Source organism: Cricetulus griseus, chromosome 2 (assembly GCF_003668045.3).
Source record: "Cricetulus griseus strain 17A/GY chromosome 2, alternate assembly CriGri-PICRH-1.0, whole genome shotgun sequence".
Taxonomy (NCBI): domain Eukaryota; kingdom Metazoa; phylum Chordata; class Mammalia; order Rodentia; family Cricetidae; genus Cricetulus; species Cricetulus griseus.
Window position 1 is genome coordinate 398103509 of NC_048595.1, and position 25461 is coordinate 398128969.

General features: G+C 49.6%; 1 protein-coding gene across 1 annotated transcript; it reads right to left on the reverse strand.

Moving 5' to 3' along the window:
• Nucleotides 1-17078: 17078 nt before the first annotated feature.
• On the reverse strand, nucleotides 17079-25181 carry LOC100754630 (keratin, type II cytoskeletal 71). The gene is made up of 9 exons (XM_027396035.2): nucleotides 24738-25181; nucleotides 22391-22605; nucleotides 21742-21802; nucleotides 21187-21282; nucleotides 20716-20880; nucleotides 20397-20522; nucleotides 18914-19134; nucleotides 18012-18046; nucleotides 17079-17290 (listed from the first exon to the last, which is right to left on the reverse strand). The coding sequence occupies exons 1-9, from the start codon at nucleotides 25179-25181 to the stop codon at nucleotides 17079-17081; spliced, it is 1575 nt and encodes a 524-aa protein (XP_027251836.1).
• Between the last annotated feature and the right edge of the window lie 280 nt (nucleotides 25182-25461).

Here is a 25461-nt window from a genome sequence, read left to right on the forward strand (position 1 = left end):
GGTCTGTGTGTGCCAAGGAGCGAACAGAAGCTTCATTCACATGACCTACCCCACCCCCACCCTGCCCTGTGTCTCTGACATTCCACCTGCCTGGGAATACCTACCAGTTTCATCCCACCCATTACTCGCCCTCCAGCCTGACCCAGAAGGGACAGGACTAGAGAGATACCAGCAGCCACAGTGCCTTGAAGACAGATGGCCAGACTTGTCCAGCCATCTCAGTCTGTCTCCAGCCTCCAGCTGACCTGGACATCCCAAGGGCTGGGCCCCCTCACTTTGGCATCGGCCATAACCTCCTTGCAAATTGGCACAGTGCCCTCAGTAGAGAACAGTAACACGTTATTGTCCTGCAAGGACTCAGACATAACATGGCTCCATTGTTCTGAGTCTGGAAAATGATCTCACACTAACCCTGAGGACTGGGGTTATTCTCAATCCCTCCGGGCAGTAGGGCTCTGTGTTGCTCAAGAGCTCAAGGTGGCTCCTTCTTCATCTTATTTTCAACTCCACATTCCCCTGGGCATACCTTCCTCGCTGTCTCCTTACCTCCTTTGGTTGGCAGAACAATAGCCCCCAAAGATGTCTGGCATCCTATCTTAATACATTAGGTTCCATGGCAAAAGGAGACAAAGGCTATGAGTGGAATTAAGGCTGCTAATCCACTGGTCTTAAAGGAGAGAAACTATCCTACATTATCAAGATAGCCAATGCTACCCTTAGCATCCCTGGATGTGGAAAGGGGAAACACAAGAGGGTAAAGTGATGCCTTGTGGGAAGAGCACAACTTACTATTGCTGGGTTAAAGAAGGCAGAAAGGAAGCCACTGGCCAAAGCATGCACACAGTCTCCAGAAGCTGGAAGGGCCAGAGATCTCCTCTGGAGGCTCGGGACAGTGGGTGGCGAGGTGGCAACCTTGTTAAAGACTTGATTTTAGCCCAACACTGAGTTTAAGATCAGGCCTCCAGATCTGTGGTATAATAAAATTATGAAGCATTATCACTAAGCCTACAGCAATTTGTTACAATAGGGACCTTCTCTAGACAAAATGTCACTAGCCGGATTCAGTTTCAGCCAAGATAGTCAAACCTAAACCCTTCATACTCAGGATCTTTTCACCCAACTTGGGGGTATTTTCCCTACACATCCCTCCTCTTCCTGCAGTCTGCCCCTCACTCCTCCCCTCAAGAAACCTGTCCTCACAACAAAACAGTGGGAACCTTGTGCAAAGACTAGATGGTTCTATGTTTTTTACCCCCCTCTCCTTCCTTTCTTCCTTTTTTCCCCTGTGTGTGGCCTTTTCGTCATTGACCTTTATGGAAGAGAAGATTCAGGCTATGGGGAGACCCCAGCCCTGTGAAGTCTATGTGGACTTTCCTCCTGCCCCACCCTGCCCCAGAAACCCACACTAGCAAGACTGGAGGTGATACTCACTGGGGACCTAAAGCGGAGGGTTGAGGTGGGTAACCCCAGACAAGCACAGACTCCAGTTCTGCTACAGGCCAACAGCCCTCCAGTCCACTTCCCCACCCCTAACAGGACAAGCAGAGGCAGTACAGAGGCATCTAGAAGCACAAGAGAAATAAAGTGGACCCCACTCTACCTAGTGGACCACCTATAGGGGCAGACCTTACCTACCTGGTTTTCCTCATGTATACATAGATGGGGGAGGGAAGACCAGAATATTGACTCAGGTATGTGAGGTCCTGAGCCAGTGGGTCTGTTTGCACCGTTTTGTCCTGAGTCTGAGGTCCTGTGGCTGTACCCTCCTGTCCTGGGTCGTTTGTATCTCTTGGTTTTGTAATAAATGCTGCATACTCAAAAAAAAAAAAAAAGACAGAACCCCATTTTGTCCTTCTAGGACCTGAGTAGGTCTAGTGAAATGTTGAATAGGCAGCACTCACTGTCTACTGGGACTCCTGTGCTGTCCTGAGGTCTCAGTGCATTGAGATTGGGCCCCTGCTATCAGATTAAAAGCCACGAATCAACCTGTCTCCTATTGATTTTTCCCTCCAGACTCCTCCGTAACCCTGAGATGAGAGTCAGGAAGAATGTTCAGGAAAGGGAGATGGGGGAAGACCTACCCTTTGCTACCATCTGAAGGGAGTGAGCCAGCCGGCTCAGACCTCTCCATCCTACGTTATTGCCTTTTGTGGAGGGTCTAGCCTGTTCTCACCTCAGATTGGTCCCTTAGCACCCCAGTGGCCTTGTTCCCTGGCCAACTGAGTTTGTCTTCACTGTCTTCCCACTTCTGGTTCTCCTTCATCGCCTATTCCACAGTGATGTGCCAGCCCACCCAGGAAATACTGTCCAACCCCTCTATGCTCACCTCTTCCCTACCCGAGTTTTTACACATTTCTTCCTGAGACCAGTTTTGGAGGGGCACCTGGGAGCAAGAAGAAGTCTCCCTCAGTCATATCTCGTGCCCCAGCCTGGAAGCTGATCCCTGCTCCTCACCTGCAGGTCTCAGGCTCTTCTCCCACCTAATCAGGAATGCACTTTGGAGAAGGGTAGCCTGGAGAGCCAGGGTTAGCTACTGGGCTGACTTAAAACCTCAGCTGAGATGGGCAGGTACACCTGCCTCACAGTCAGGGAGGTGGCTGCTGAATTCCTGTAATTACACTGCCGAGTGTCTGGAAACCACAAATGAGCACTTAGAAATGAATAACAGTCCTTAGAGGTGAGAGGGTGAGTGCCGTGAACAACAGCCTCTGCCCTGTCCAAACAGCAGGCTCCAGGAGGTTCAGCGGAGGTGCCAGTCAAGGGGGGAAAGGGGAGGGAGCTAAAGGATGGGCAGCCTGCTTAGAGACAGAACCATTCTTATCAGCGCCCCATCCCCCTCCCCAGACCACCTCCAGGCATCTGCCCCTCCAGAGTCCTGGGGCCTTGCATGGCCTTGGCTGTCTCCTGAAGTTCCTACCCCATCACAGGACCACATCCAGCCTCACTCCAGCCTACCTTTTATTTCTGACCCCATACAAAGTCCTCAATTTCTCCAAATCCTCTTAGGGCTCCCACAGCTCCAGCCTTGGTCCTGTATCCTCAGGTGCCAGACATGAGACACAAAATGGAGGCAAGATGACCTGCCTTCCCAGCATGCACCACAGTGCATGGACTGGGTGGTGTAGGAAAGAAGAGTGGCTGCTAGCCACCACATATGGCTGGCCACACTCAGCGTGTCCTGGGGCCTCTCTGGAGCTAAGTTCTTCAATTATACATGATGAGGTGTAAGGAAGGTTGTGAAGCTTAAGCAGGAAATAGCTCCGGAACCAAGCTCACTGTCAGACACAGAGAAATTCCTCCTAAGCAGCAGTGACTGGCACCACTCTATCACAGCGTTAACCTCTCAACCCTGTCTCCCTCTGTGTCTTGCCCTTTCCTGAGCATCCTGCCAGCTTCTGATGCTCAGAACTTGGCCTAGGTGCTTGGGAGTCTGGAGTCTGAGTCTTGCAGGCAGGAGACTTTTTGGTGTTCCCAGATGCTCTCTCCCCTCCCTTTCCTGGAGATCTCCCTAGGCTGTGCTCAGGCCTATGAAGGCCTCTTGCCCCTTCAAGCCCTGTGCAGAGCACAAGTCCTTTCTGGGAGCAGCTCCAGGCTGTGCACAGGTGAAGGTTAGAGCTGTGTGGATTTGCTGAGGACAAAGGCCGAGGTCAGAAGAGAAGAGGGCAGACAAGGCTCTGGGGCTCCCTCTGCACTGTCATATCCAGCTCTGGAACTTTAAGAAGCTAAAGAATAGCATGCTACCAGAGCCTGGACCAGGGGTGCTCTGAGCCTGGACCTCTTCTTGACCACTGACCTGGGGATCTCTAAGAAGCTGAGCCTTTGTTTCAGTGTCAAGAGTCTCCCAGGGCAGCCGGTGTGTCTAGGTGCTCTAACTCTATGGAACTCCAGGAAACCCGATGACTGAGTTCTGCCTCATGCTTCAGGCCTGGGGAGGGGGAGGGGGAGGGGGCTGGGGCTGAGGCTGAGAGGAAACTAGTAGGTCTCTGTCAAGCACATCTGATGCAAAGCCAGGAACACAATGATCTAGACCCTTTCTCAGGCCTATGAGCTGATTCGTCAGCTATTTTGTGGAGTCTTTGGGGGCATTTCCTTGCCATTCTTCTCCTGTGTCATTCCATGTTCTCTTTGTTGAATCCTGGGATTAAACAAAACCCCACTCCTATTACCTTCTACTTTTCCTGCACTTCATCACTCTCCAAATTTCTGGGGCGATTTGTAGCCTCTGAATTGTTCATAGAAATGCTACACAGCAATGGGCTCATCTCTTTCATCTCTACAATTGGTGGCATCATGCTGGTAGCTGGATGTCACTGTTGTAAGAATATTTACACGAGGCAAGTGGAAAATATTATGAACCGGGGCTTGTTATACCCTTTTGTTGCTTGTCTAGAGCTTCATAATCTAACACACACCCCACCATTCCCACCTAGCTAGAGTCATCTTGGAAGAGGGAAGCTTTACTGAGAAAATGCTGTCGGCATGGCCTGTAGGCAAGACTGTGGGACATTTTCTTGACTACTGATTGATACAGGAGAGTCTAGACCATTGTAGACAGTACTACACCTGGGCAGATGGTCTTTAGATAGCCACGAGGAACAAGCCAGTAAGCAGTGTCCCTCCATGGCCTCTGCTTCAGTTCCTGCCTCTAGTTCCTGCCTTGAGTTCCTGCCCTGATGTCTCTTCATGATGGAGAGGAAGCTGTAAGATGAGATAAACCTTTCCCTCCCCAAGTTGCCCTTGATCATGATGTTTATCACAGCAATAGAAAGCAAACTAAGACATTCTGCATGTGTCTTAGGGTTTCTATTGCTGTGAAGAGACGCCATGACCATGACAACACTTATAAAGAAAACATTTCATTGGGGTGGCTCACTTACAGTTTCAGAGGTTCGGTCCATTATCATCAAAGTGGGAAATATGGCAGCATGCAGGCAGATGTGGTGCTGGAGAAGTAGTTGAGAATCCTTACATAATGCAGGAACAGGAAGTTGACTGAGACACTGGACAGTATCTTGAGCATAGGAAACCTCTAAGCCCACTTCCACAGTGACACACTTCCTCCAACAAGACCATACCCATTGCAGCAAAGCCACACGTCCTAATAGTGCCATTCCACACGAGCTTATTGGGGTCAATTACATTCAAACTACCACAGCATGAAAAAATTATGTCATATCATTGCTTATTATATATTAAAGCAATTATATAGACACACATATACCTGGTAAAGTATAATATGCTTGAATCAATTCCACCTCTTTCTTTTGTGTGACCATCAGATTTAAAATATATATGGTGTGTCTGACATTTCTATTGGACATCTCTATCCAAATTAAATGACAGAGAAAACGTTAATAATGTGTTTAAGTATGCTAAGACCTATAGTTAGTATATTGTGAATACTGATAAAATTGGCAAAGCAATCTTCCAGTACTCAAAACTTTATCTACTCCAGCAAAGAAGTCTTTCACATCACTGAGGAACAGCGGAGTCCTGGCTCTCATCTTCATTGTTCTGCTCTCATCTTAAGAGGCAGCATTGATGGAAGCTGCTCCTGGTGTCAACAGCCACCACAGGCCAGCTATGGCTCTAAGCTTGGCGAACCATAACTGGAGCATCCTGAGAGACTTACTGGCTTTTAGGGTTTACAATAGAAAGTAGTATAGATTCTACTTTATTTGTAAATTATATGCTACACATTCAATATGCCAATAAAACTTATGATAAACACACATACATTTCTATTAGTACCTGTATACATACGGATTCTCTTTAGTTTATGACAAAGCTTTATGACTGAAAAGCTTATGATAAGACACTGTCTCTTTCTCACTGAACCTGAGACTTGTTGATTCAGCTAGGCTGGCTGGCCAACAAGCACCAAGGATTCCCTGAATCTGTCTGCCCAGAAATGAGATTATTGAAGTGCCATCCCTGGCTTTTATGTAGGTGCTTGAAAGGTTCAGGCATTATGCTGGCCTGCCCCTGTTACCTGGTGGAATCCACTCAGGCAATACCCTGGTCAGCCCAAGGTTCCATGGGAAAGAAGTCTGTACGCAGGTGCAGAGGACCCCTTTAAAAGATAGGCCCCTGCCCTCTCTCTCTCTCTCTCCCCCTGTTCCTGCTCTCTGTCCCCTCTCTCTGTTTCCCCGCTCTGTCTCTCTATGGCGACCGGCCATGGCGGTCAGCCATTACCCTGTTCCTCTTCTTAGTCTACCCATTCTGCCTTATAATAAACTTATAGTCAATATGTCCATCTCAATATTTCTCTTTTCTTCTTTTTAAACAAAAGAATAACATTTGGCGCCCGGACGTGGAAAGGCTCTGCCCTTATACCTTCTCCAGACCCGCTGGTGGGCGCGTGTTAGGCAAGGGCAACCTTACAACCCACTTTCATCTCCGCTTTTCCTGCTACTCCCTCCTGCCTGCAGCAGCCTGAGATGCCGGAATTCAACTTGCCGATTTTCCAACTAAGTATTTCTGGAACTCACTGATCTGCCTATTCGCTACAATCCGGTAAGAAACCCAAACCGTTCCCATGGGGCAGACCCAGCGCTGTTCAATCTGGGTCCATTTTTCAGTTTTGGGCCGGGTGCTCTCAGACAGGGAAATCTATGCATTTTTCGGCCTTGCCCACGGGAAATACACTTTTACGGGATCTTTCGGTTACTGGCAGCAAATAGGTAAATTAGCGGAGTTCTGCCTCCCAGTGGGAACTTTCTTTCACCTGGGAATGTCCCTCATTGTTCTGTTTGTTCTTTCTCTGACTGTTTCTTCTTGGTTGGCAATGTCTGCTTGAGATGCTCTGAGAGTTTTATTTGCTGGTTTCCATTTTGTTTGTTTGCTGGTTTGAAACTTTTCTGGCAATTGAGAATGTGCTTACGGGGGTCGCCATCGGCCACGTGTGCTAACCTGGGGGCCGCCATCTTGGTCATAACCAGGTGACCTGGCTTAGGCCTACCCACTCAGTTCAATGACTTCCACCGGCAAGCACTGCCACCTGACATCTTACTTTTTATTTCTTTCACTTGTTGGGTGCATTTCCTAAAGGTCAGGCATGGGATCCCGCTCCAGGAGCGGTGCTTTTTTGCTTTTTTCAGTTCGGACTGCTGGGTCCTTTTTCGGTTTCGGGACAGCTGTGTCCCCTTCGGGGCCAGGCCCCTGGCAACTCCCACGGGCAGACGTGCATCCGTAGAGGAGCTTTTTGCCGGTTCTCCACCTGCCTCACCCATGGGAAATGCACAGAGGAACCTTTCTGGTTTCATCCAACAAGCAGGTAAACAGACAAAAGCGGCTTACAGTTGCCGCCGTTTTGGTCATGTGACCTACCTGTAGGCACGCACAGCTCCAGCGGCCTATCGAGCAAACCTGTCTGCCAGATTTTTGATTTCTGCCAGATCTTTTTGCTTTTTATTTTATTTTTGTCTTTTTCTTCTTATTTTATTTTTTGTCTTTTTCTTCTTTCACTGGCTCTGTTGTTCATGGCTTGTTTACTAAATACTGTGCCTTTCCAGGACCCTCTGTTTACTCTGTCTCTTTAAATCTCCTGTCTGTTTGCTACAATGTACGGATCAGAGATTACAATCTGACTCCCCCTTTACTGTTATCCAGTCCTGCTTATCTCTGTACCTGTAATTTAACTTTATACTTATCTAGCTCTATATACAACTTAAATTAAACTATTAAGTCTCATATTTCTAAATTGCTATATATCTTTAAATGATGATAAACATTTAAAGTCTATTCAAATTAACAAAATATTTATACCACTCAGTTTATCCTGTAAGCCGTTTACAAAGGTACAGCTTTTCTTACAAAAAAGGTATTTTTTCTCTAACTAAAGGCAAACTTAACTGCTAAGATACTAAACAGACAGCCCTCAAATGCTCAGAGATCTAGAGAATATGGCATTTAAAATGTTTTGTTAAAAAGCTTTTTGTAACAGAGAGATAGGCCAGCTGCTGGCCCCACCCCATTTCCTCCGAGAAGACTGGGCACTGAAGAAACTTCATCTCAGTGACAACGCTGGTCACTGAGCAACCCTGCCCTTCACCTCAACTGGTACAAAGTATTCCAGACCATGGACAAGAGGACAACGGAATCGACTTTCCCGGCGTTGCTTGGGCCAACGGTAGGCGAGTCTTCCCAAAGTCTCTAATCCACAGGTCGCAAGTTATCAGCAAGAAGGCAGGTGTCCTGCAGCCCACTACTATGGATGGAGCACCTTGGGGATGGCTGTCCATGCAGCCTGCTGGCAAGTCTCTGTTATTCTTTAATCATTGATTCAGGTAAAATCTTATCCTTCTCAAGAACTCTGATGCTTTTGACGACTGATAGTCTTGCCGGCTTAAAGCAAAACAGATTCCAGTAACAGGTATTTTAGGGTTTATCTATATAAAGATAGGAAAGTCTAAGAATGTAGTTATAAAGGCCTGAGGATAAAAAGGCTTAAATGATGATAAAATGAGTTAAGACATTAAAAAGAATAAAATATGTTCCTGATTTCTCTATTTCTCATGCTACTGTTCATAGTAAAGTTCAACAATACCACTATATGATCATAACTACAAGGTCAAGATTATGATACTTTTCATTGTCAAAAAAAATCTGTCTGTTTTAAAATGGTAATGCTTTTAGCCAAGTTGCTTCTAACATGAATATGCTACTAATGTGTCTAATACTTATGTTTCCACAAACTCTAAGGATTCTTGTAAGTTCCAGGGAGCTGAATCAGATCCAAACAGGTCAGATTCACTCCAGGTAATATTCAATCTTTCCCTGGTCCCAAATTCCCTTCACTCATCTTGGGACACCTCGGGAACCCCTCCCTCATCTTACAATCTTCCCCTCAAGTGACAGGACCTAAGAAAAATTTTTTTTCTAATCTCAACCTTGTCTTCTGCTCTATCAACATCTTGCCAGGTCTAAGAGGCGCCAGGGAGTTGCATACAGCCTGGACTACAATGAAACAACCAGCTTCCCCAGGACGTGGCAGCACCCCAACCTTCTCGGGTCCCCCAAAGATGGTCAACGCCCCCCATGTCAGCAGGAAGCAGTCTTAAGAAGTCGACGCCCTTATTCCTTAACCTGCCATGTCTAAACACCCACCTTTTTTTAATAATAAGTAGAGGTGGGAATGAAAGGTTCAGGCATTATGCTGGCCTGCCCCTGTTACCTGGTGGAATCCACTCAGGCAATACCCTGGTCAGCCCAAGGTTCCATGGGAAAGAAGTCTGTACGCAGGTGCAGAGGACCCCTTTAAAAGATAGGCCCCTGCCCTCTCTCTCTCTCTCTCCCCCTGTTCCTGCTCTCTGTTTCCCCGCTCTGTCTCTCTATGGCGACCGGCCATGGCGGTCAGCCATTACCCTGTTCCTCTTCTTAGTCTACCCATTCTGCCTTATAATAAACTTATAGTCAATATGTCCATCTCAATATTTCTCTTTTCTTCTTTTTAAACAAAAGAATAACAGTGCTGGGAATGGAGCTGGGGTCCTCATGCTTGCTAGTGAACACTACCGACTGAGTCATCTGCTTAGCACCAGAAATGTGTTTAGTACATACCCTACCATTCCCATTCAGCTTTGCGGTACAGCACGCTGGAGATATCACTTCTTTACCCTGTGGTCACAAGGCTGGCTGGGCACTGCAGCTCTCTGCCACCACCCAGCATCACCAAAGAGTGTCCATGCTAGCTGGACTTCCATTATTACATAACAAAGTACCAGAGAAAACCAACTTTTGGAGAAGAAAGGTTTATTTGGGTTTATGGTTTCGGAGGTTTCAGCCTGTGGTTTTTGGAGCCATAGCATGGCAGTTTAGCATGGAAGAAACAAGTGATGAATAAAGATGAATAAATCTATTCACACCACCAGCCAGAACGCAGAGGGAAATAAACAGGGTCCCCAAACACTTCAATGCACATCCCAGTGACCTTCTCACTAGGCCCTGCCTCCTAATGGTTTCTCCATTGACAGCCATGCCTTTGAGAGACACTGAGATCTAAAGTATAACAACAGCAAGTGGTATATCACTGGGACATGAAAGGATCAAAATTTAAAATACAAAGTAGAATTTCTACAGAATGCAAAACCCGTTCACTGTGAGATCGTGCATTGGGGTTTCTCTTTGTGCATCATGGGTCACTGTCAGCTAGTTTCTAAGATCATCAGCACCCTTTACTAGCCAGGACACCTATCTCCAGCCTCCTTCTCCCCCCAAAGCTTCTCTTTATGGCTGCAGAAGATGGTCTCTCCTCATCCTTCTCTTTCCAGGTCTGGGAAGCCTCTGAGCCTAGCAGTGCCTCCTTTTCCCTCCTCCCATTGTTCCACCCAGAACAGGCCATGCTCAATTCACCTGCCTTGGCTCCAATCCCAGTTTCTAGATGCCTGCCCCCTGCAGTCTACTATAATGGGTATGTTGTTCTACAAGTTTGCTGTTTAGCCCAAGTTCTGAAAGCCTATTTTTGCCATTCGCTGGTGAATGCTGGCATACTTGGTCCTGGGAATGTCAGGTGGTGACTCTGTTTCCAGCTTGCCTGCCCACCATTCCTGGGAACATCAAAGGTAAATTAAATCAGATCAGAGGGGAACAAAGCCACAAGGAGAGGACTCTGCGCGTGTTTGGAGAATTGAAGACACAATTATGTGGTTTCTCAGGCCCAGTGTTCATCTGGTAGGAGTTCTGTCCTATGACACATTGTATAGGAAAGTGTCAAACTACCAGGCTGTGTCCCCAAGAGACCCTTGGTACAAATGGGCCACACTGACCAAGACTACAACCAGCATTCCTACAAATCATGTGTTAGGAACAAGCTGGTTTAGGTGCTGATTCTGGGGAGGTTGAACTGAGTGAGAAGTCAGGGAGGGGCGTGTGTTCCACTGTGGTGGTAGAGATGGAGAAGGAATATATGGCTTTGAGCTCTAAATCAGCTCCTGGGGTACAAGATGAAGAAGGGGAGGAATAAGCCCCCCAAATTATTCACAGTTTTCTTGGATAGCTTTCATTATAGATGATGATGATGGTGACAAGTAACATTTACCATACTCTTACTGTGGGCCTGGCTTTTTGTATCTCCATCATAGTGACTCTAAGAAATGGCAAAGACTGTCATTACCATTATTGTTGTCATCCTCACTATGGCAGAGGAGGAAATAGACACAATAAAGCCAATGGACTTGGTGAGGGTGGTAGCCCTGAAGCATCAGGGTCCAGAGCCTCAACCCTCCTGCACACTGCCTTCATAGGCACTGTCACTCCCAGCATTCACCAGCTCTTGTTCCTCTTCTGCCTGCTTCCTCTTCCCTACCCTTTTTACAACTTTCCAGACATTGTACAGTTGGCAATGCCGCTCTCTCCCCAGTGTGTAGAGGACACTGAGGCACAAATGTGACCCAGCACAAGCTAAGGCAGTGCACACACTTGGTTGATTTACAGGAGTCTGGGACACTTGAGGAAATCAAGTTCAATGCTGTGCCATATAGATAACTACTCCCTTAACTCACCTCTGAGAAAGTGAAGTGGCTTTCTTCCTGAAGTAGCTCTCACTTGTCACCTTTAAGAAATGATTGCATTTTGAGTCCCATTTTAGCAATATAAAAAGCTGCCTCACCACTGCCTTTGAGCCTCTGGTCTATGGCAGATGCTCAGGTGCATCTGTGGTACCCAGGACAGTGAATGATGTTCAAAGGGTGTTGGTCCCACTGCCTTCACTCAACTGGGAAGAGTCCCTTGGTTACCTTTGATCAGGGTGAAGGAGCTCCTAGGATTGGGTTTGACTTGTATGTTGTATAAAGGGGCCAGCTTGGCCTTTGTGGCTTTACAGGGTGTGGTGCCCAACTAATCTTTTATAAGATGCAGGCCCCTCATCCTAACACTCCGATGTGCTTAGGAAGAGGGTGAAGTAGTAACCTTCCTAACACCCACCCCTTGCTCCATCCAGCATCAGGGAAGTCCCATGCATGATTCATCCATCTTTTAACTGTTTGGGGGATTTTCCATGACAACTAGAGGCCCTCTCTTGTAGAGTTGGCTGGCTCCCAAGCCCTTCAAAGTCTTCAAGGGAAAAAAGTCATGGCCCAGTAAGGGCGGCACTGTCTTCCATCTCAGGGATGGAATCACACCTAGATCATTGTTCTCACGGATGTCTTTTCCACATTCTGTGCTTCAATGAGTCTTTGGCAGCCTCTCTCACTGTTCATTGGTCCAGCTATGGGCTATGATTGTATTGTAGTCAGGAGTGGAAGAGACAGAAACAGCTCAGGCAGAAATCAGGCCTTGAAGATGCCATCTCTCCTTGAGCTTGGGCTGGGAGAAGATGGTACTGAATGAAAGTGAATGGCTGAGTGAGGGATCCCAGAGGATTGATTTCCTGTGCTTAGGTCACATGACCTATGACTTTTGGCCCTTCGAAGGCCTAGAGCTGAGGACTCTTGGGGAGATGCAGGCTTAAGCTGGTGTGGTGAAGCATAGTCACCATGTTAGTCTTATGTAGATGGAGTGGAAGTCAAACACAAGGTAGAAATTCCCAAAACCAATAGTTTGAGTCATAAAAATTCTGGACCTCAAGAAGACATACAATGTCCTTCCCGTAGGGATAGTCACAGAGGTGGTGGCTGGACATTGGTGGGATGGGCTGGCCTCTCTGCATTGAAGTCTTGAAGGGCCCATTCACACACTAGACAAACTTCCCATGTTCTACACCCCCCCACACACACACACATACACACACCAGTCACACTCCACACTCCCATATTCTACCCAACCCCCCTCCTTAGTTCTTTACCCATTAGCTTTGCTTAGGCCAACACTGCCTCTGCTGCCCTGGCCGCCACTGACCACAGCTTCAAGGGAACACAAGAATTGAGATCCGATCTTGGTCTAACAAGCTTACCATTGTGGTGGAGGGCGGGGGCGTTGTGTAACCTAGAGTGGCCTAGAGTGGCAATTTGTCCAGCCTATGGCAGCCTGCAGTAGGAAAACCCAGGGAAAGGGGGATCCAGCTCAGTATGTGGCATGCAGACCATCAGAATTCAACTGATGGAAAACACCAGAAGTTTCAATAGAGAATGGACAGAAAGCCAGTGGGGTGAGTGTGGTAGCTGGGTGGGCCAAGTCCTGGCTCCCATCCTGGAAGGCAGGGTGGTGTACGGAAAGAGTGTGGGCTGTGGAGAGACAGAGCTCACTGTGTCTTGACTCTGTCATCCTAGATTTAGGGCATCTATGTTTCAGGACAAAGAACACCCACCTGGAGGGATGACACAAGTGCTGTTGCCAGCCCATGAGAGTCACAGGCATTAGCTTCTATCCCATGCTGGTACTGTGGGGCTGGCCCACAGGGAGGGGCTGTGGGAAAGAGGCTTCACAGATGGAAGAAAGGAGGTGACAGCTACAGGGTGCCCTCCAGCTGGGTACCTCCAGGCTGGCTTCTGTCAATACTACTTGAAGTCAGAGCCCCGTGGAAAGGGAACTCAGCCCACAGCTGCCACAGGTGCACAGGGCATGCCAAGCACACACTGTGAATACAAAGAGGATGACAGTTGAGTCTTCCATAACCAGTGCTAGATGGGAGGAAGGAGAGGACCAGCAAGGTGGGGTGGAGGACTGTTTACAGTGAGGACATTTCAGGAATCTGAATACCTTCTGCTGGGTCCTAGATTTCCTCCATCCTGGCTTTGCTCCTTAGAGGGGCAGAAGTGGTTCTGGCATTGGGGCATTAGATGCTCTTAAGGGACTAGAAAGGACCTTGGATGTCACCAAGTCCTCTGCTCTTCACAGTGAGGTCCCTGGGGCAGCAGCACCCGGGAGCATACTATAGTATTATAAACAGCCTTAGGGATTGGAGGGAGCACTCAGCTGTTAAGAGTGCTCACTGTTCTTGCAGAGCCTGAATTCAGTTCCCAACATCCAATCTATGTCTCACAACCACCTGTAATATCTGTTAGTATTCAGGCATCTGTGCTGGTCTGCTTACAGGGTCCTGACAGGATACACCATCAGTTACAGCCACTAAGAGCACCACCTGTGCGTATTCACTCTGTTCCCTTTAAAAAGGGCCCTGCCCACCTCCCATCCTCTTCTCTTCCTTTCTTGCCCTCTCTCTGTTCCTCTCTCTTTCTCTTTCTCTGCCCCTTTCCTCTCTCCTGCTGCTCCTGTCCCCAGAGGCCAGTCTCTCCCCCTTACCCTCCCCTTTCCCTTTTTAAAGATCCCTTTCCCTAACAACAACAAGAAAATAAAAACCCTCTGCTTGAACCCTATCACATGGCATCTTTCTCTTGCACTCTGCTTTTCTTAAATTACAGCCGTATCAGCTCCAGGGATCCAATACCCTTTCCTTGTCTTCAGAAGCGCCTGCATTCACAGGCACATACCTGCCACCGCCCACCACATATGTATGTGTGCACACACACATGCTCACACACACACAAGTACATGCGTGCACACACTCACGTATCCACTACCACTCACCACACACACACACACACACACACACACACACTTTTTTTAAAAAATAAAACAAATCTTTTCAAAAGAAATAGAGTTCTAGGTCCTTCCAGAATAAGAAATCACAGATTCAGAAACATACTGAAGTTTGGGGATCAACCAAATCCCCATCCATCCCTGAACTACCTAAACACTTGTCAAGAGTCATCAAATACGCCCTCAGCACCCAGGCTCCTCACTGGAGGTTCTCCCTCTTCACTCACACCCCCAGGCTTCCACTTCCCACTCCTCCACTCTGCACTTCAGATGTCCATACCTACAGCTAGGAACCTACAGCAGCACAGGCAGCTTCCCTAGACATCCATCAAATCCATTCCCTGCCCCAGTTTCCTTTTCTTTTGTTTTCCTCTCCTTGTCTTCCTGCCTTCTTTCTTTTTTCTTTTAATTTTTCCTCACTATGTAGTTAGGCTAGCCTAAGCTAGCCTCAAACTCCTGACTCTAATCTTCCTGCTTCAGTCTCCCCAGTCCTTTGATTATCTGTTCCCGGTGTGTGTGTGTGTGTGTGTGTGTGTGTGTGTGTGTGTGTGTGTGTGTGTGTGGTCTGTGTGCATGTGCATATGTGGACACCAGAGTAAACATCAAATGTCTTCCCCCATCTCTCTCCACCAGCTGAATCTAAAGATGCTGGATAGACACTGTCACTATTCCTTTGCCCCAAATTATCCACAAGTACTGCCTGGGCTGTTATCCAGCCTAGCTGTGTCCTGCTCCATCTCTGTGGCTCTAAAAAATACAGACTCAGAACCCAGGATAACTCTGCTCACCTAGAAAGCGCCTATGAGCCCTGATGCATAAAAGGACAATGTGGGAGTCTTTACTCCCTCCCCAGATCCAAGTGGTAAATCAACAGTGCCCAGAGAAGCTCTCCCCACCATAAATCTAAGACATGTGTTAGATGCTCTTGACCAGAAATATCTTTTACTATCTCATTTTACTTCTTAATGTTGTAAGGGCAGTAAGGTAACAAAAATAGGGGTGTGTAAAGGACCTTTGCTAGGGAAATGGCAGGGTCTCTCTCTCTTTTTTTCTCTCTCTCTCTCTTTCTCTCTCTCTCTCTCTCTCTCTCTCTCTCTCTCTGTGTGTGTGTGTGTGTGTGTGTGTGTGTGTGTGTGTGTGTGTGTGTGTGTATCACAGACAAGGAATCTGTCCTGAAAGCTGACTCCTATATGTCAGGAGTTTCAAGGCTGGCTCTGTGGCCTTGCTACAAGCCATGGTTACTACTCAGAACATTGTGCCCAACCCACTCAGCCCTTCCTCCAAGCCATCTGCCATCCCACCTCCTCTTCTCTGTTCTAGCACCAAACAGCACTATGAGCATGATTATCCTGAAAACAAGTCATTATCCACTGACTTTGTGGACTCTAGGTTTCCAAGACTCATAAACATCTTGCCCCTCCTTTGCCTCCATCCCTTCTCTGGCTAGACAGCTAGCCTGTCCACCCTCCAAGAACTCCTCCTTCACACAAGGCAGGACTGACCATCATGACAATAGTCCCTTTGGCCAACAGGTGTCCTAGAAGGTACCAACCACCCAGCCTAGCCACCACTTACTCCACTCTACTCCAGCCTCAGCTTCCAGAAACTTGCCACCTGCCCTATCTTGGTACAACAGCAGTCCAGGATGTGGGAGTCTCTCTAACTCCACTCTCCCAGGAGGCTTAGTAGAGTGAAGAGCGAGGCAGCTGCAGATACCCATCCACCTTCCAGGCAACACCCCAGTACAGGGTCAGAGCTCCTGTCAGAACACAGTTCAGATGTCTGTTGACAACCACAGACTCACTGCACCAGGCCCTTTCTACCCATCCTTCTGCCCCCAGTGCCTCCTCCTTCCAACATGTTCTCTGAAGTCCCCCACCTGCAGCCATGCTAGCACTCTGTTCATTTCTGCTCCAGAGAGAAAACTGTGACCTACTCCACCCATACTGGCAACACACAGTGGCATACTTGCATGTGATTGTATGTGTGCTGTGTGTATGTGTGTTTGCATACATTTTTTTTGCACTTTGACTTGTATTCACTGAATACTCAGAGGCTAAGACATCAGATTGCACAGTTTATTGAGGATGCAACAGGGAGGCTTTAAAGGATACAGGAGAAGCCAAGGGTGTCCTCTTTTCTCTGGTTCTGGGTGCAGGGAAGTGAAGACAGAGTCCCTTAACTGAGCAGTCCCACTCACATTGAGACTGTGCCAGAGTTGGGTGGGCTGGCCACTCTCAGTTCATTGTTTGTTAGCCATGCTCTTGGATTCCAAGCTAGCTCCTGTCATCAGCAGGAGCTGGGACAAAAGCTCAGCAGATGAGAAAGCCCAGGTTGAGACCCAAGAAGCCAGGTAAGGACAGAGCCAAAGGCTGGTGGAAGGGACAGGCTGGACCTGGGCAGAGGTGAGCCAAAGCTGGCAAAGCCCTGCTGTCTATCAGAAGTGCATCACACACGATAACCCAGAGCTACCCAGGCTCAGAACAGTAGAGGGAAACAGTGGAGGCTGGCTAAGGACAAATCCAAGGGCCCCGGAGTGGTACAAGGGACAGTAGGCTAGGGTACAGGGGGTTCTGGGGGAGAGGAGCCACAGGGAGCCCTCTCTACCGACTGCCTTTCTTGGAGGGGGTGCTCAGACTGGAGCCCTTTGTTAGGGTGTCCTTGTAGTCACTGGCACTGCCTCGGCTCCTGCTCTCCCCACCGCGGACGCTGCACACTCCAGAGATGCAGCTAGTGCTATTGGCCACGTAGCCACCGCTGACGGTACTAGGCCGGAAGCCATAGCCTCCGCTGCCACTGGTGCTGCTGATAATGGCTGCAGAGAGAGAGAGAACTGGACTCAGACCTACTCAGACAGAGCTAGGAATGGAACTCTCCTTCCCCCTCTGTGAGGGCCTGATCATAGTCATCCCCTCACCCTGGGGAGGACATCCCAAAGACACCTTCTCTATGTCTTTAACTCTCTCAGTTTATACCCACTGTGGCCGAGTCTTGCCCCATTGACTCTCAAGTCCTTCTCCTTCAACCAGGTACCCATGCACCCACTTGTCTTGGGTACCCACCACTGCCCTTCCTATTGGTGGCTTTGCTAAATCTGCCTCCAACCTCTTTCTTCTGATGGCCCCCACAGATGGCAATGCAAGATCCATGATCCCAGATCCACTCCTGACAGCTTGAAGTGTCCCTTCCCTTCTGGAGTCCCTTAACACCCCCGACTCCCGTCTAAATCCCCAGCCACAATCTTCACTGTAACTTGCAAACCCAGCCTCAAAAAAGCCTGATACAGACCCCACACTCATCATTTTCTTAGAACTCAGCCCTTCATTTCCCTTCTCCTGTGGCTATCCCTCAGGAAACAGGATGATAAAGATGAAAGAGACCTGGCATGACAGGAAGCTGGGAAAGCTGGCCTGGGTCTGCCCTCTGGGTTTTGTCATCTCAGCCTTTTCCCTTCTGATTCTTAGGGCCCTCTTCTACACACACAGGGTGTGACTATGCAGGCCTATGACTTAGCACCAGGCCCACAAAATACTTACAGATGCTGACAGGGGATGGGTACTCTCCTGACATCCTGTTAAGGAGAGAAGCAAAATTAGGAACATCCCACAGCCTCGTCCAAGCTGCTGCCCCCACCAGCCTGATGTGGGCTTCTGGACCCGATGGGCACCTGTGGAAACTCCAAGTACAAGCAGAGCCTTGGAAGCTTCAGAAGCCACCCCTGAACCTTTGGGGGTAATCAGGCAACACACTAGACCAAATAGTAGCTCTTAAGAGTTGCATGTATGAGGATTGTATATCTGCTCCCAGTCTTCCGCCATGGTGAGCCATCTCTCTCCCTAGCATACTGGAAAGCTGGAGTGGCTAGCCTAGCACACCTCCCTCCAGCTCACAGTGTACCTGGGCAGGTAAGGAAGAGGGAACAAGGAAGCCTAGTAGAAGAATGGGGTTCAGAGAGAAAGGAAGCAGGAAGCTCCCAGACACTCTGGGGAGGTTGTAAGGGCTGAATGTGCTGATTCATGTAGCTCACCGCAGCATAGCAACCGGGATGAAGTGGGCATTCAGCATTCATGGGTAAGGGTGCTATTGTTTTTTGGTGTTTTCCTTTTTTTTTTTTTTAAAGACAGGGTTTTATGTAGCCTAGGCTAGCCCCAGACTCACCACATAGTCAGGGGTGACCATGAACGTTTGATCCTCCTGACTACCTCACAAAAGCTGGGCTATCAGGAATGCGCTACCACGTCCAGTTGTATGGAATTCTGATGATCAAAGCCAGGCTTCATGCGTGCTAAGCAAGTGCTCTACCAACTGAGCCGCAGAGCCTCACCTGCAGCCCAGCTGATGTTACCATCAGCATTCCTATCCCCACCATGCCATTGCTCCCCTACAGCTCACAGTGAAGCTTCAGAGGCTTCTTCTTCCCCACGCACACTCTGCTCACCTGCACTCCTCGCTCTCCAGCAGCTTGCGGTAGGTGGCAATCTCCATGTCCAAGGCCAGCTTTAGGCTCATGAGCTCCTGGTATTCACGCAGCATCCGGGCCAGCTCCTCCTTGGCCTGGTGCAGGGCGCCCTCCAGTTCATCCAGCTTGGCCCGGGCATCCTTGAGGGCACTGTCTCCTCGCTGCTCGGCATCAGCGATGGCCGTCTCCAGGTTAGAAGCCTAAGCAAGGAAATCAAGAAGTTAGAAAACTGAAGGAGGCATGGGCACTGTCTGCAGCCAAACCCTCACATTCAGAAAGATCCAGTAGCATGAGAGAAGCACACCATGCTTCTGCTCTGGCTGGAAGGTGCTGGCAAGCCCTCCTGAGCTCAGTCACACCCCTGTTCCCGGATACATGGTGAGAGCAAAGCATGACCTGCCCTTTGGAGACTGAAACCACTTCACTGTCCATACATTTATGGTCAGGCTGCGCGTGGGTAAGGGCTTTCTGGTTTTTAGTTGTTTAGGGTCTGAGAGGAGAGATGTTACAAGACAATGTGCTAGATGAAATGACAGCTCCTGCCCAGATGCATGGTTCACAGGCCGGGGGCACAGGAAGGAAGTTCTCCCAGAATGATGGCTATTTGCCCAGGTGTTCACTGTGTGCCCAGCACCAGGCTCAGCACCGCCCAACACTGTGTGCTCAGCACCAGGCTCAGCACCACCCATCACTGTGTGCCCAGCACCAGGCTCAGCACTACTTATTCCATGCCTCGTCTCATTTGACCCTATGGTCACCTGTGAAGTACAGAGGGATGACTGTACCTATGACTGCAGAGCGGTTGTGTTAAAGCCCATAAGATGAGCATGGGACTATGTCTAGCAGCTATGTACTGTACAACCTCACCACACCTCTCATCTGATGCAGAGAGAGTGGGGGTGTTGCTCCTCAAGGTCTTTGAGGGGATTCATTGTGGTAGAATAGTGGGCACTGTCATCATGTCATCCCATCTGCATCTTTGGCTCCCACCTGCCAACATGAGGCATTCCTACATCACTGGGGACTCCCTGAGCCCACTGACCCATCCCAGCCACATCAATGATATTTATGAAGCCTCTGCTATGCGTAGGCGCAGCTCAAGATGCCAGGGGGGCATGGAGCAGCCGGTGCCCTGACTCCATTCAGTCTAGAGAGCATGGGGAACAGGCAACTGTCAAGAGGAACTGCCAAGGACTGTGAACAGATCAGGAAAGCACAGACAGCGGGGAGCCCAGGCTGTAGGCCAGGGAAGACTTCCTGAGAGAGGTGAGAATACCCAGGGAAAGGTGATGGGATTGAGTAGGAGAGAGGCTGCCTCAGAGACGTCCAATTGCTGGAGGCAGTGACCTCACTAGCATCTTCTCTTGTTGTTAGAGAGACATCTGGGAAGCCAAGGCCCTCAACCACCTCACATGCCCTCCACTGGGCTCGCTGCCCCTGGCCACAGGCCAAAGTCCCTCACCTGCTTCTTGGCATTCTCAATCTCTGAGCGGAGTCTCTGGATGAACCGGGTCAGCTCGGTGATTTCATTCTTGGTGTTTTTGAGGTCATCCCCGTGGCGGCCAGCTGCCAGCTGTAGCTCCTGGAACTGGAAAACCCAAAGCACAGAGATGGATACACGTGATAGTGTGGAGTCAATGAGGTCCCTGCATCCCTGACTGAAGAGGGTCATGGCACCAGGGCACAAGGAACTCTGACCTGGGCACTGTCTCTTATCTGAACATAATTGGATTGAGCCTTCACATAGTGGTGCCATCCCTGGCCCAGACTCAGCCTCTCACCTTGGTCTGGTACAGTGCCTCGGCCTCGGCCTTGCTCTTCAGGGCAATCTCCTCATACTGGGCACGGACTTCATCAATGATGCTGTCCAGATCCAGGTTCCTGTTGTTGTCCATGGACAGGATGACGGACATGTCGCTGATGTGGGACTGGATCTGAGCCATCTCCTACAGGGACCATGGGTGGGGGAGTATATCAGCTTGGCCACTGGCAAATGCTAGTGATGCCTCATAGGGCCTGCAACACAAGATTGTTACTTCATGTACAAAGAAAATAACTTACTAGGCCCTAGGTGGATTCTGCTGCCATGGAATGAGGCCCCAGGGATGGAGAGGGGGCTCTTGGGAGTAACATATGAGGTGGTGGCTGACTTGGGGCTCCCTTGAGAGCTGGAGCCTCTGTGAGTCCCCTAGTCTCTAGACCAGAGTTTTAGCCACCCACTGCCCTGAAGACCAGCATGCAGAGAGACTTACGGCTTCATAGAGACACTTGAAGAACTTGATGTCCTGGTCCATGGAGTCCACCTTGGCCTGCAGCTCCACCTTGTTGGCATAAGCCGCGTCCACATCCTGAAAGAAGACCCAGTGATCCACAGTCAACACAGATGACACCCAGAAGGTGACATCCATCCCCAGCCCAGCTGCCTGGCTGGAGGAAGGAGACATTATCTTCTCCTGTGTGGCTCATGAGGAAGGCAGTAGGGGCAGTTGAAGGCCCGGGCCTCATCACCCATCCTGAAAACATGCTCCATGAGCAGGAACGAGGACCCCTGAAAAGGGTGTCCAAGCCAGGCTGCTGTGAAAGTCACCTCTGTAACACCTGAGCCAAGTCCCATGGCTGCGGGGAGTCCCCATGCTAGTTCTTCCCCTGTCATCCTCCCTACCCCTTCATTCCTCATGAAAATGTCATGGTCCTCCAGCCTTCTCATTGCTATTTCTGCATCCACTCATTTGGGGACTGATGGGAAAGCACATTGGTAGGCTCAGCCTCTCTGCTAGACTCTGGCCTCGGAACTGCCTTCCCCTCACCTTCTTTAGCAGCACAAATTCATTCTCTGCAGCCGTCCTCCGGTTGATCTCCTCCTCATACCTGTGAGAAGGCCAGGGATCATAGCTTACACCCTTCCCCAAGAGCCCTGATGTACCAAGGGAAGACCCTGAGTATGGAAAAGAGTGCCAGCGGGGAGCACAGAAGCCTGGAGGGCCTGCCAAGCAAGGAAGGCTCTCTGAAGGAAGGGGCATGGTGGCCAATTTTGGAAAAAGATCCATCTTGGAAAATCAAGAGGAAGTTTGTGGAGCAAATGGCCTTTGGGGAACCTAGAGGGATGCAGGAAGCAAGCTGCTTCACACCAGATGTGAGCAGTGCCCAAGTGTGAACAAGTGTTCCCATTTGCACTTCTCAACCCAGATGCTCTGAGAATGTGAAGGTTTACCCGGCGTTGACCCTGAACCAGAGCTCTGACCACTGCCCAACTACTTGGACATTTGTCCCCAGTGTCAGTCCAGAGACTAGGGATCAGTGAGCGCATTGTGGGTTTTCAATGTGGTGACTCTACTTAGAGCCTGTGGGTATAGCCTAGAACTCCACTCTCCATCTCCAAAACTTTGAAACCAAAATTTTTACACCCTTCAGCGGGACAGGGCTCGATCTCCTGTGACAGGCTGTCTCCTCACTCACTTCTTCTTGTAGTCCTCCACCACGTCGCGCACATTCCTCAGCTCCGAGTCTAGCCTCACTCTGTCCCCAGACAGAGTCTCCAGCTGCTTCCGCATGTTGCTGATGTAGCCTTCAAGGATGGGCTCCAGGTTGTTCTTGCAGTTGTTCAGGTCCAGCTGCTGCAGCAGCTCCCACTTGGTCTCCAGCACCTGGTTCTGCTGCTCCAGGAAACGCACCTGCAACCCAAAGGCAGCTACTGTTGAGCCTCACAGAATTCATCATACTTGCCAGGTGAGGACACTACGCTTGGCGCTCCGGCAGTATCTTTTCCTCTGCCCCCTACAGCTGTAAGAGGAGGGCAGCTCTGATCAGAGGCGGGTTAGCTATGATCAGTGGAAAAGAAACTGAAGCAAGAAGAAGTTTTGTTTCTTCCCAAAGTCCAGAAGTTTAGTCAAGGGCTGAGCTCAGAACTAAACCCAGAGAAGTGTCCGTTCACTGTGGGCCTCCAATCAACCAGAGCCCACCGTGACTGAGCAGAATAATGTGTGAACACACCTGACGACAGCAGCATGGGGCCAGACTGAGTGTGTCTGTTTGGAAAGGCCACCCACTCTGAAGATGAGGTCTGCGCCTCGTGTGCAGTGAGGTTTGGGCCAAGAGCTTCTGGGTGTTTCAAATTTCCACATGGGGCCTCCACCCTATATCTGCTCACAGACACTACCCACTCCCACCCTCCACAACACATACACGTGCAGTTCTAGACGTCCACTTTCAGGAACAAGTATGAAACATGGAACTGGGTGGACAGACAGAGCCTGGCCCTCATCAGACCAGAGAATTTACCAGAGGTCATTAGCATATATCACCCCCAGATGGTTATGGGTACCACAATTTTTTAAAATTTGAGTTCTTTTTTAACAACAGTGAGCACAGGCACATTCAAGCAAGGCTGTGTTCACAGGATGAGGAATACCATGTGAAACTGCACTGAGATGAGCATGCCACTAGACACAGCTAGGTCACCAACAGAACTCAACATCCCTTCTGTCTGGGGATGAGAGGCCACAGTGCTCTGGAGAGCTAACCAGGCTTTGGGTCTCCTTCCCATTCTCCAAGAAGACCACCCTCATCTTGCTTTTCTGTGTCTCTGAAATTGCCCCTCTATAGAGTCTGGCTAGCCCACCCAAGTGCAGGATACCCCCCAGGACCCAAATCCTCAGAGCTCCTTGATTGTCTAGATTTGACTAGCCTCAAGGACAAGAAGCTGCAGTGCCCGCCTTGGCCCCTGACACTGAGCAGAGGATGAGGCCTCCACAGGAGAAAACTAGCACTGTGGGGCAGGTGCTGTTCTTGTGGTCACAAGGCCTGGGGCTGTGATGCTTGACTGTCATGGAACCAACATATCCCTTGTAACTCTGAACCTAGACCTGCAGGTAGGAGACCAAGGGCGAACCCTCACCCTGCCTGTCCTCCAAATGACTGTAGGTGTGGCATTGGCCTCTATGGCTTTGCTGATCCATAAGCCAGGGGAAGCTGTCTCTCATATACCACAGCCAGCATCCTGGCTGAGCTGGAGGATCTCTTGAGGTCTTGTCCAGGTCTGAGGTTCCCCTGGTTCCCAGTGCCCTTCTGCAGCAACACCAGCCACCACTGGGGGTAGAGAGGACTTAGTCTGAACCAGGCACTGTGCCAAGATCTTTGCATGAGCCTTCTTTTCTAAACGAGCACAAGCCCCAGAGGATGGTCATGATTTTCACACTAGAGGTAAGAATATAATGACCCAGATGGATCAATCAATGCCCCCCAAAATCATTCACACAGTCATCAGAGACCAATTCTTACTCCAGAGTGCCTCCACCCCTGCCTTGCAAGAGTGCCCTCCACCTCTGACACAAACATCAACTGTGGAGGCCTCTTAGCTAAGGCCTGGTGTGACCACACACCCATTCATACTCCTGATCCACTAGTCAGATGACTAGGGCACAAGGTCTGCATGCCTGGGGGGGAAGACTGGCTTTCTGGTTGCCCCAAAGCTGATTCTCCTCCTCCTGGCCTTCACTGTGTACAGCCTGTGTGACCACAGGGTTTAGCAATGGTACCAAGCCAGATCTCTCCACAGCAAGGCCCAGTTCTCTCCCCTAGGGTTCTCCTGTGACTATTGGAAGCCTGTGCCAGCATCAACAAGCAACCCCTGCTGGTGTTTTCTCTCTGGACAACAGAGACTCTTTTACAAGATACTAAGGTGACAGAATGCACCTTGTGTACAGTAAGTGTACCCAACTTCAATGCCTCCTGAGGGATTGAAGGTCACCTACTCCAACAGGAGGAGAGGAGAGCTGTCCCCAGACCCCCGTCCTAGCAGACCTACCTTGTCGATGAAGGAGGCGAACTTGTTGTTCAAAGCCTTGATCTGCTCACGCTCCTGCGCGCGCACCTTCTGAATCTCCGGATCCAGCTCCACATTGAGTGGGGCCAGGAGGCTCTCATTGACTGTGACCTGGTGGATACCTCCAGGTGGGCACACAGCCGGGCACACAGGTCCCAGGGCCACACTGCCAAAGATGCTGCCAGCAAAGCCACTGGCCCGGTTCCTGCCAAATCCAAAACCTCCGTTCTTGCCGCTGCCACTGGCCATGTTGAGAGTGATGCTTCTGGCGCCTCCCAGGCTGTAGAGACTCCGACTGCCAAAGCTCCCACTGAGCCCTTTGCCTCCTGCCCGGTAGGAGGATGAGCTGCCCCCAGACAAGACTGCAGAGCAGCCACTGAAGCCCCTGTTGCCAGCTCCAGACTTGCAGGTGAATTGGCGGCTCATGTTGCTGGTGGAGATGGAGTGTACAAGTACCGGAGGAATGCAAGTCCCAGGAAGGTTGTACTGTCTGTGGTGAGGACTTGCAGGTGCCTTTATATATCTGTGGCACTGAGCTTGCAGATGGGCAGTGAAGAGCTTAATTCGTGGGTTTGGCTTGCCTAGGAGCAAGAAGTCATTTTCTCTGTGCTGAGCCAGAGATCGGCCCTCCCCATCTCTGAAACAACATGAAACTGTCAAATTGCTGGGCTTGCAAACCTTGCTCAGGTAATTTGGGTCTTATCTA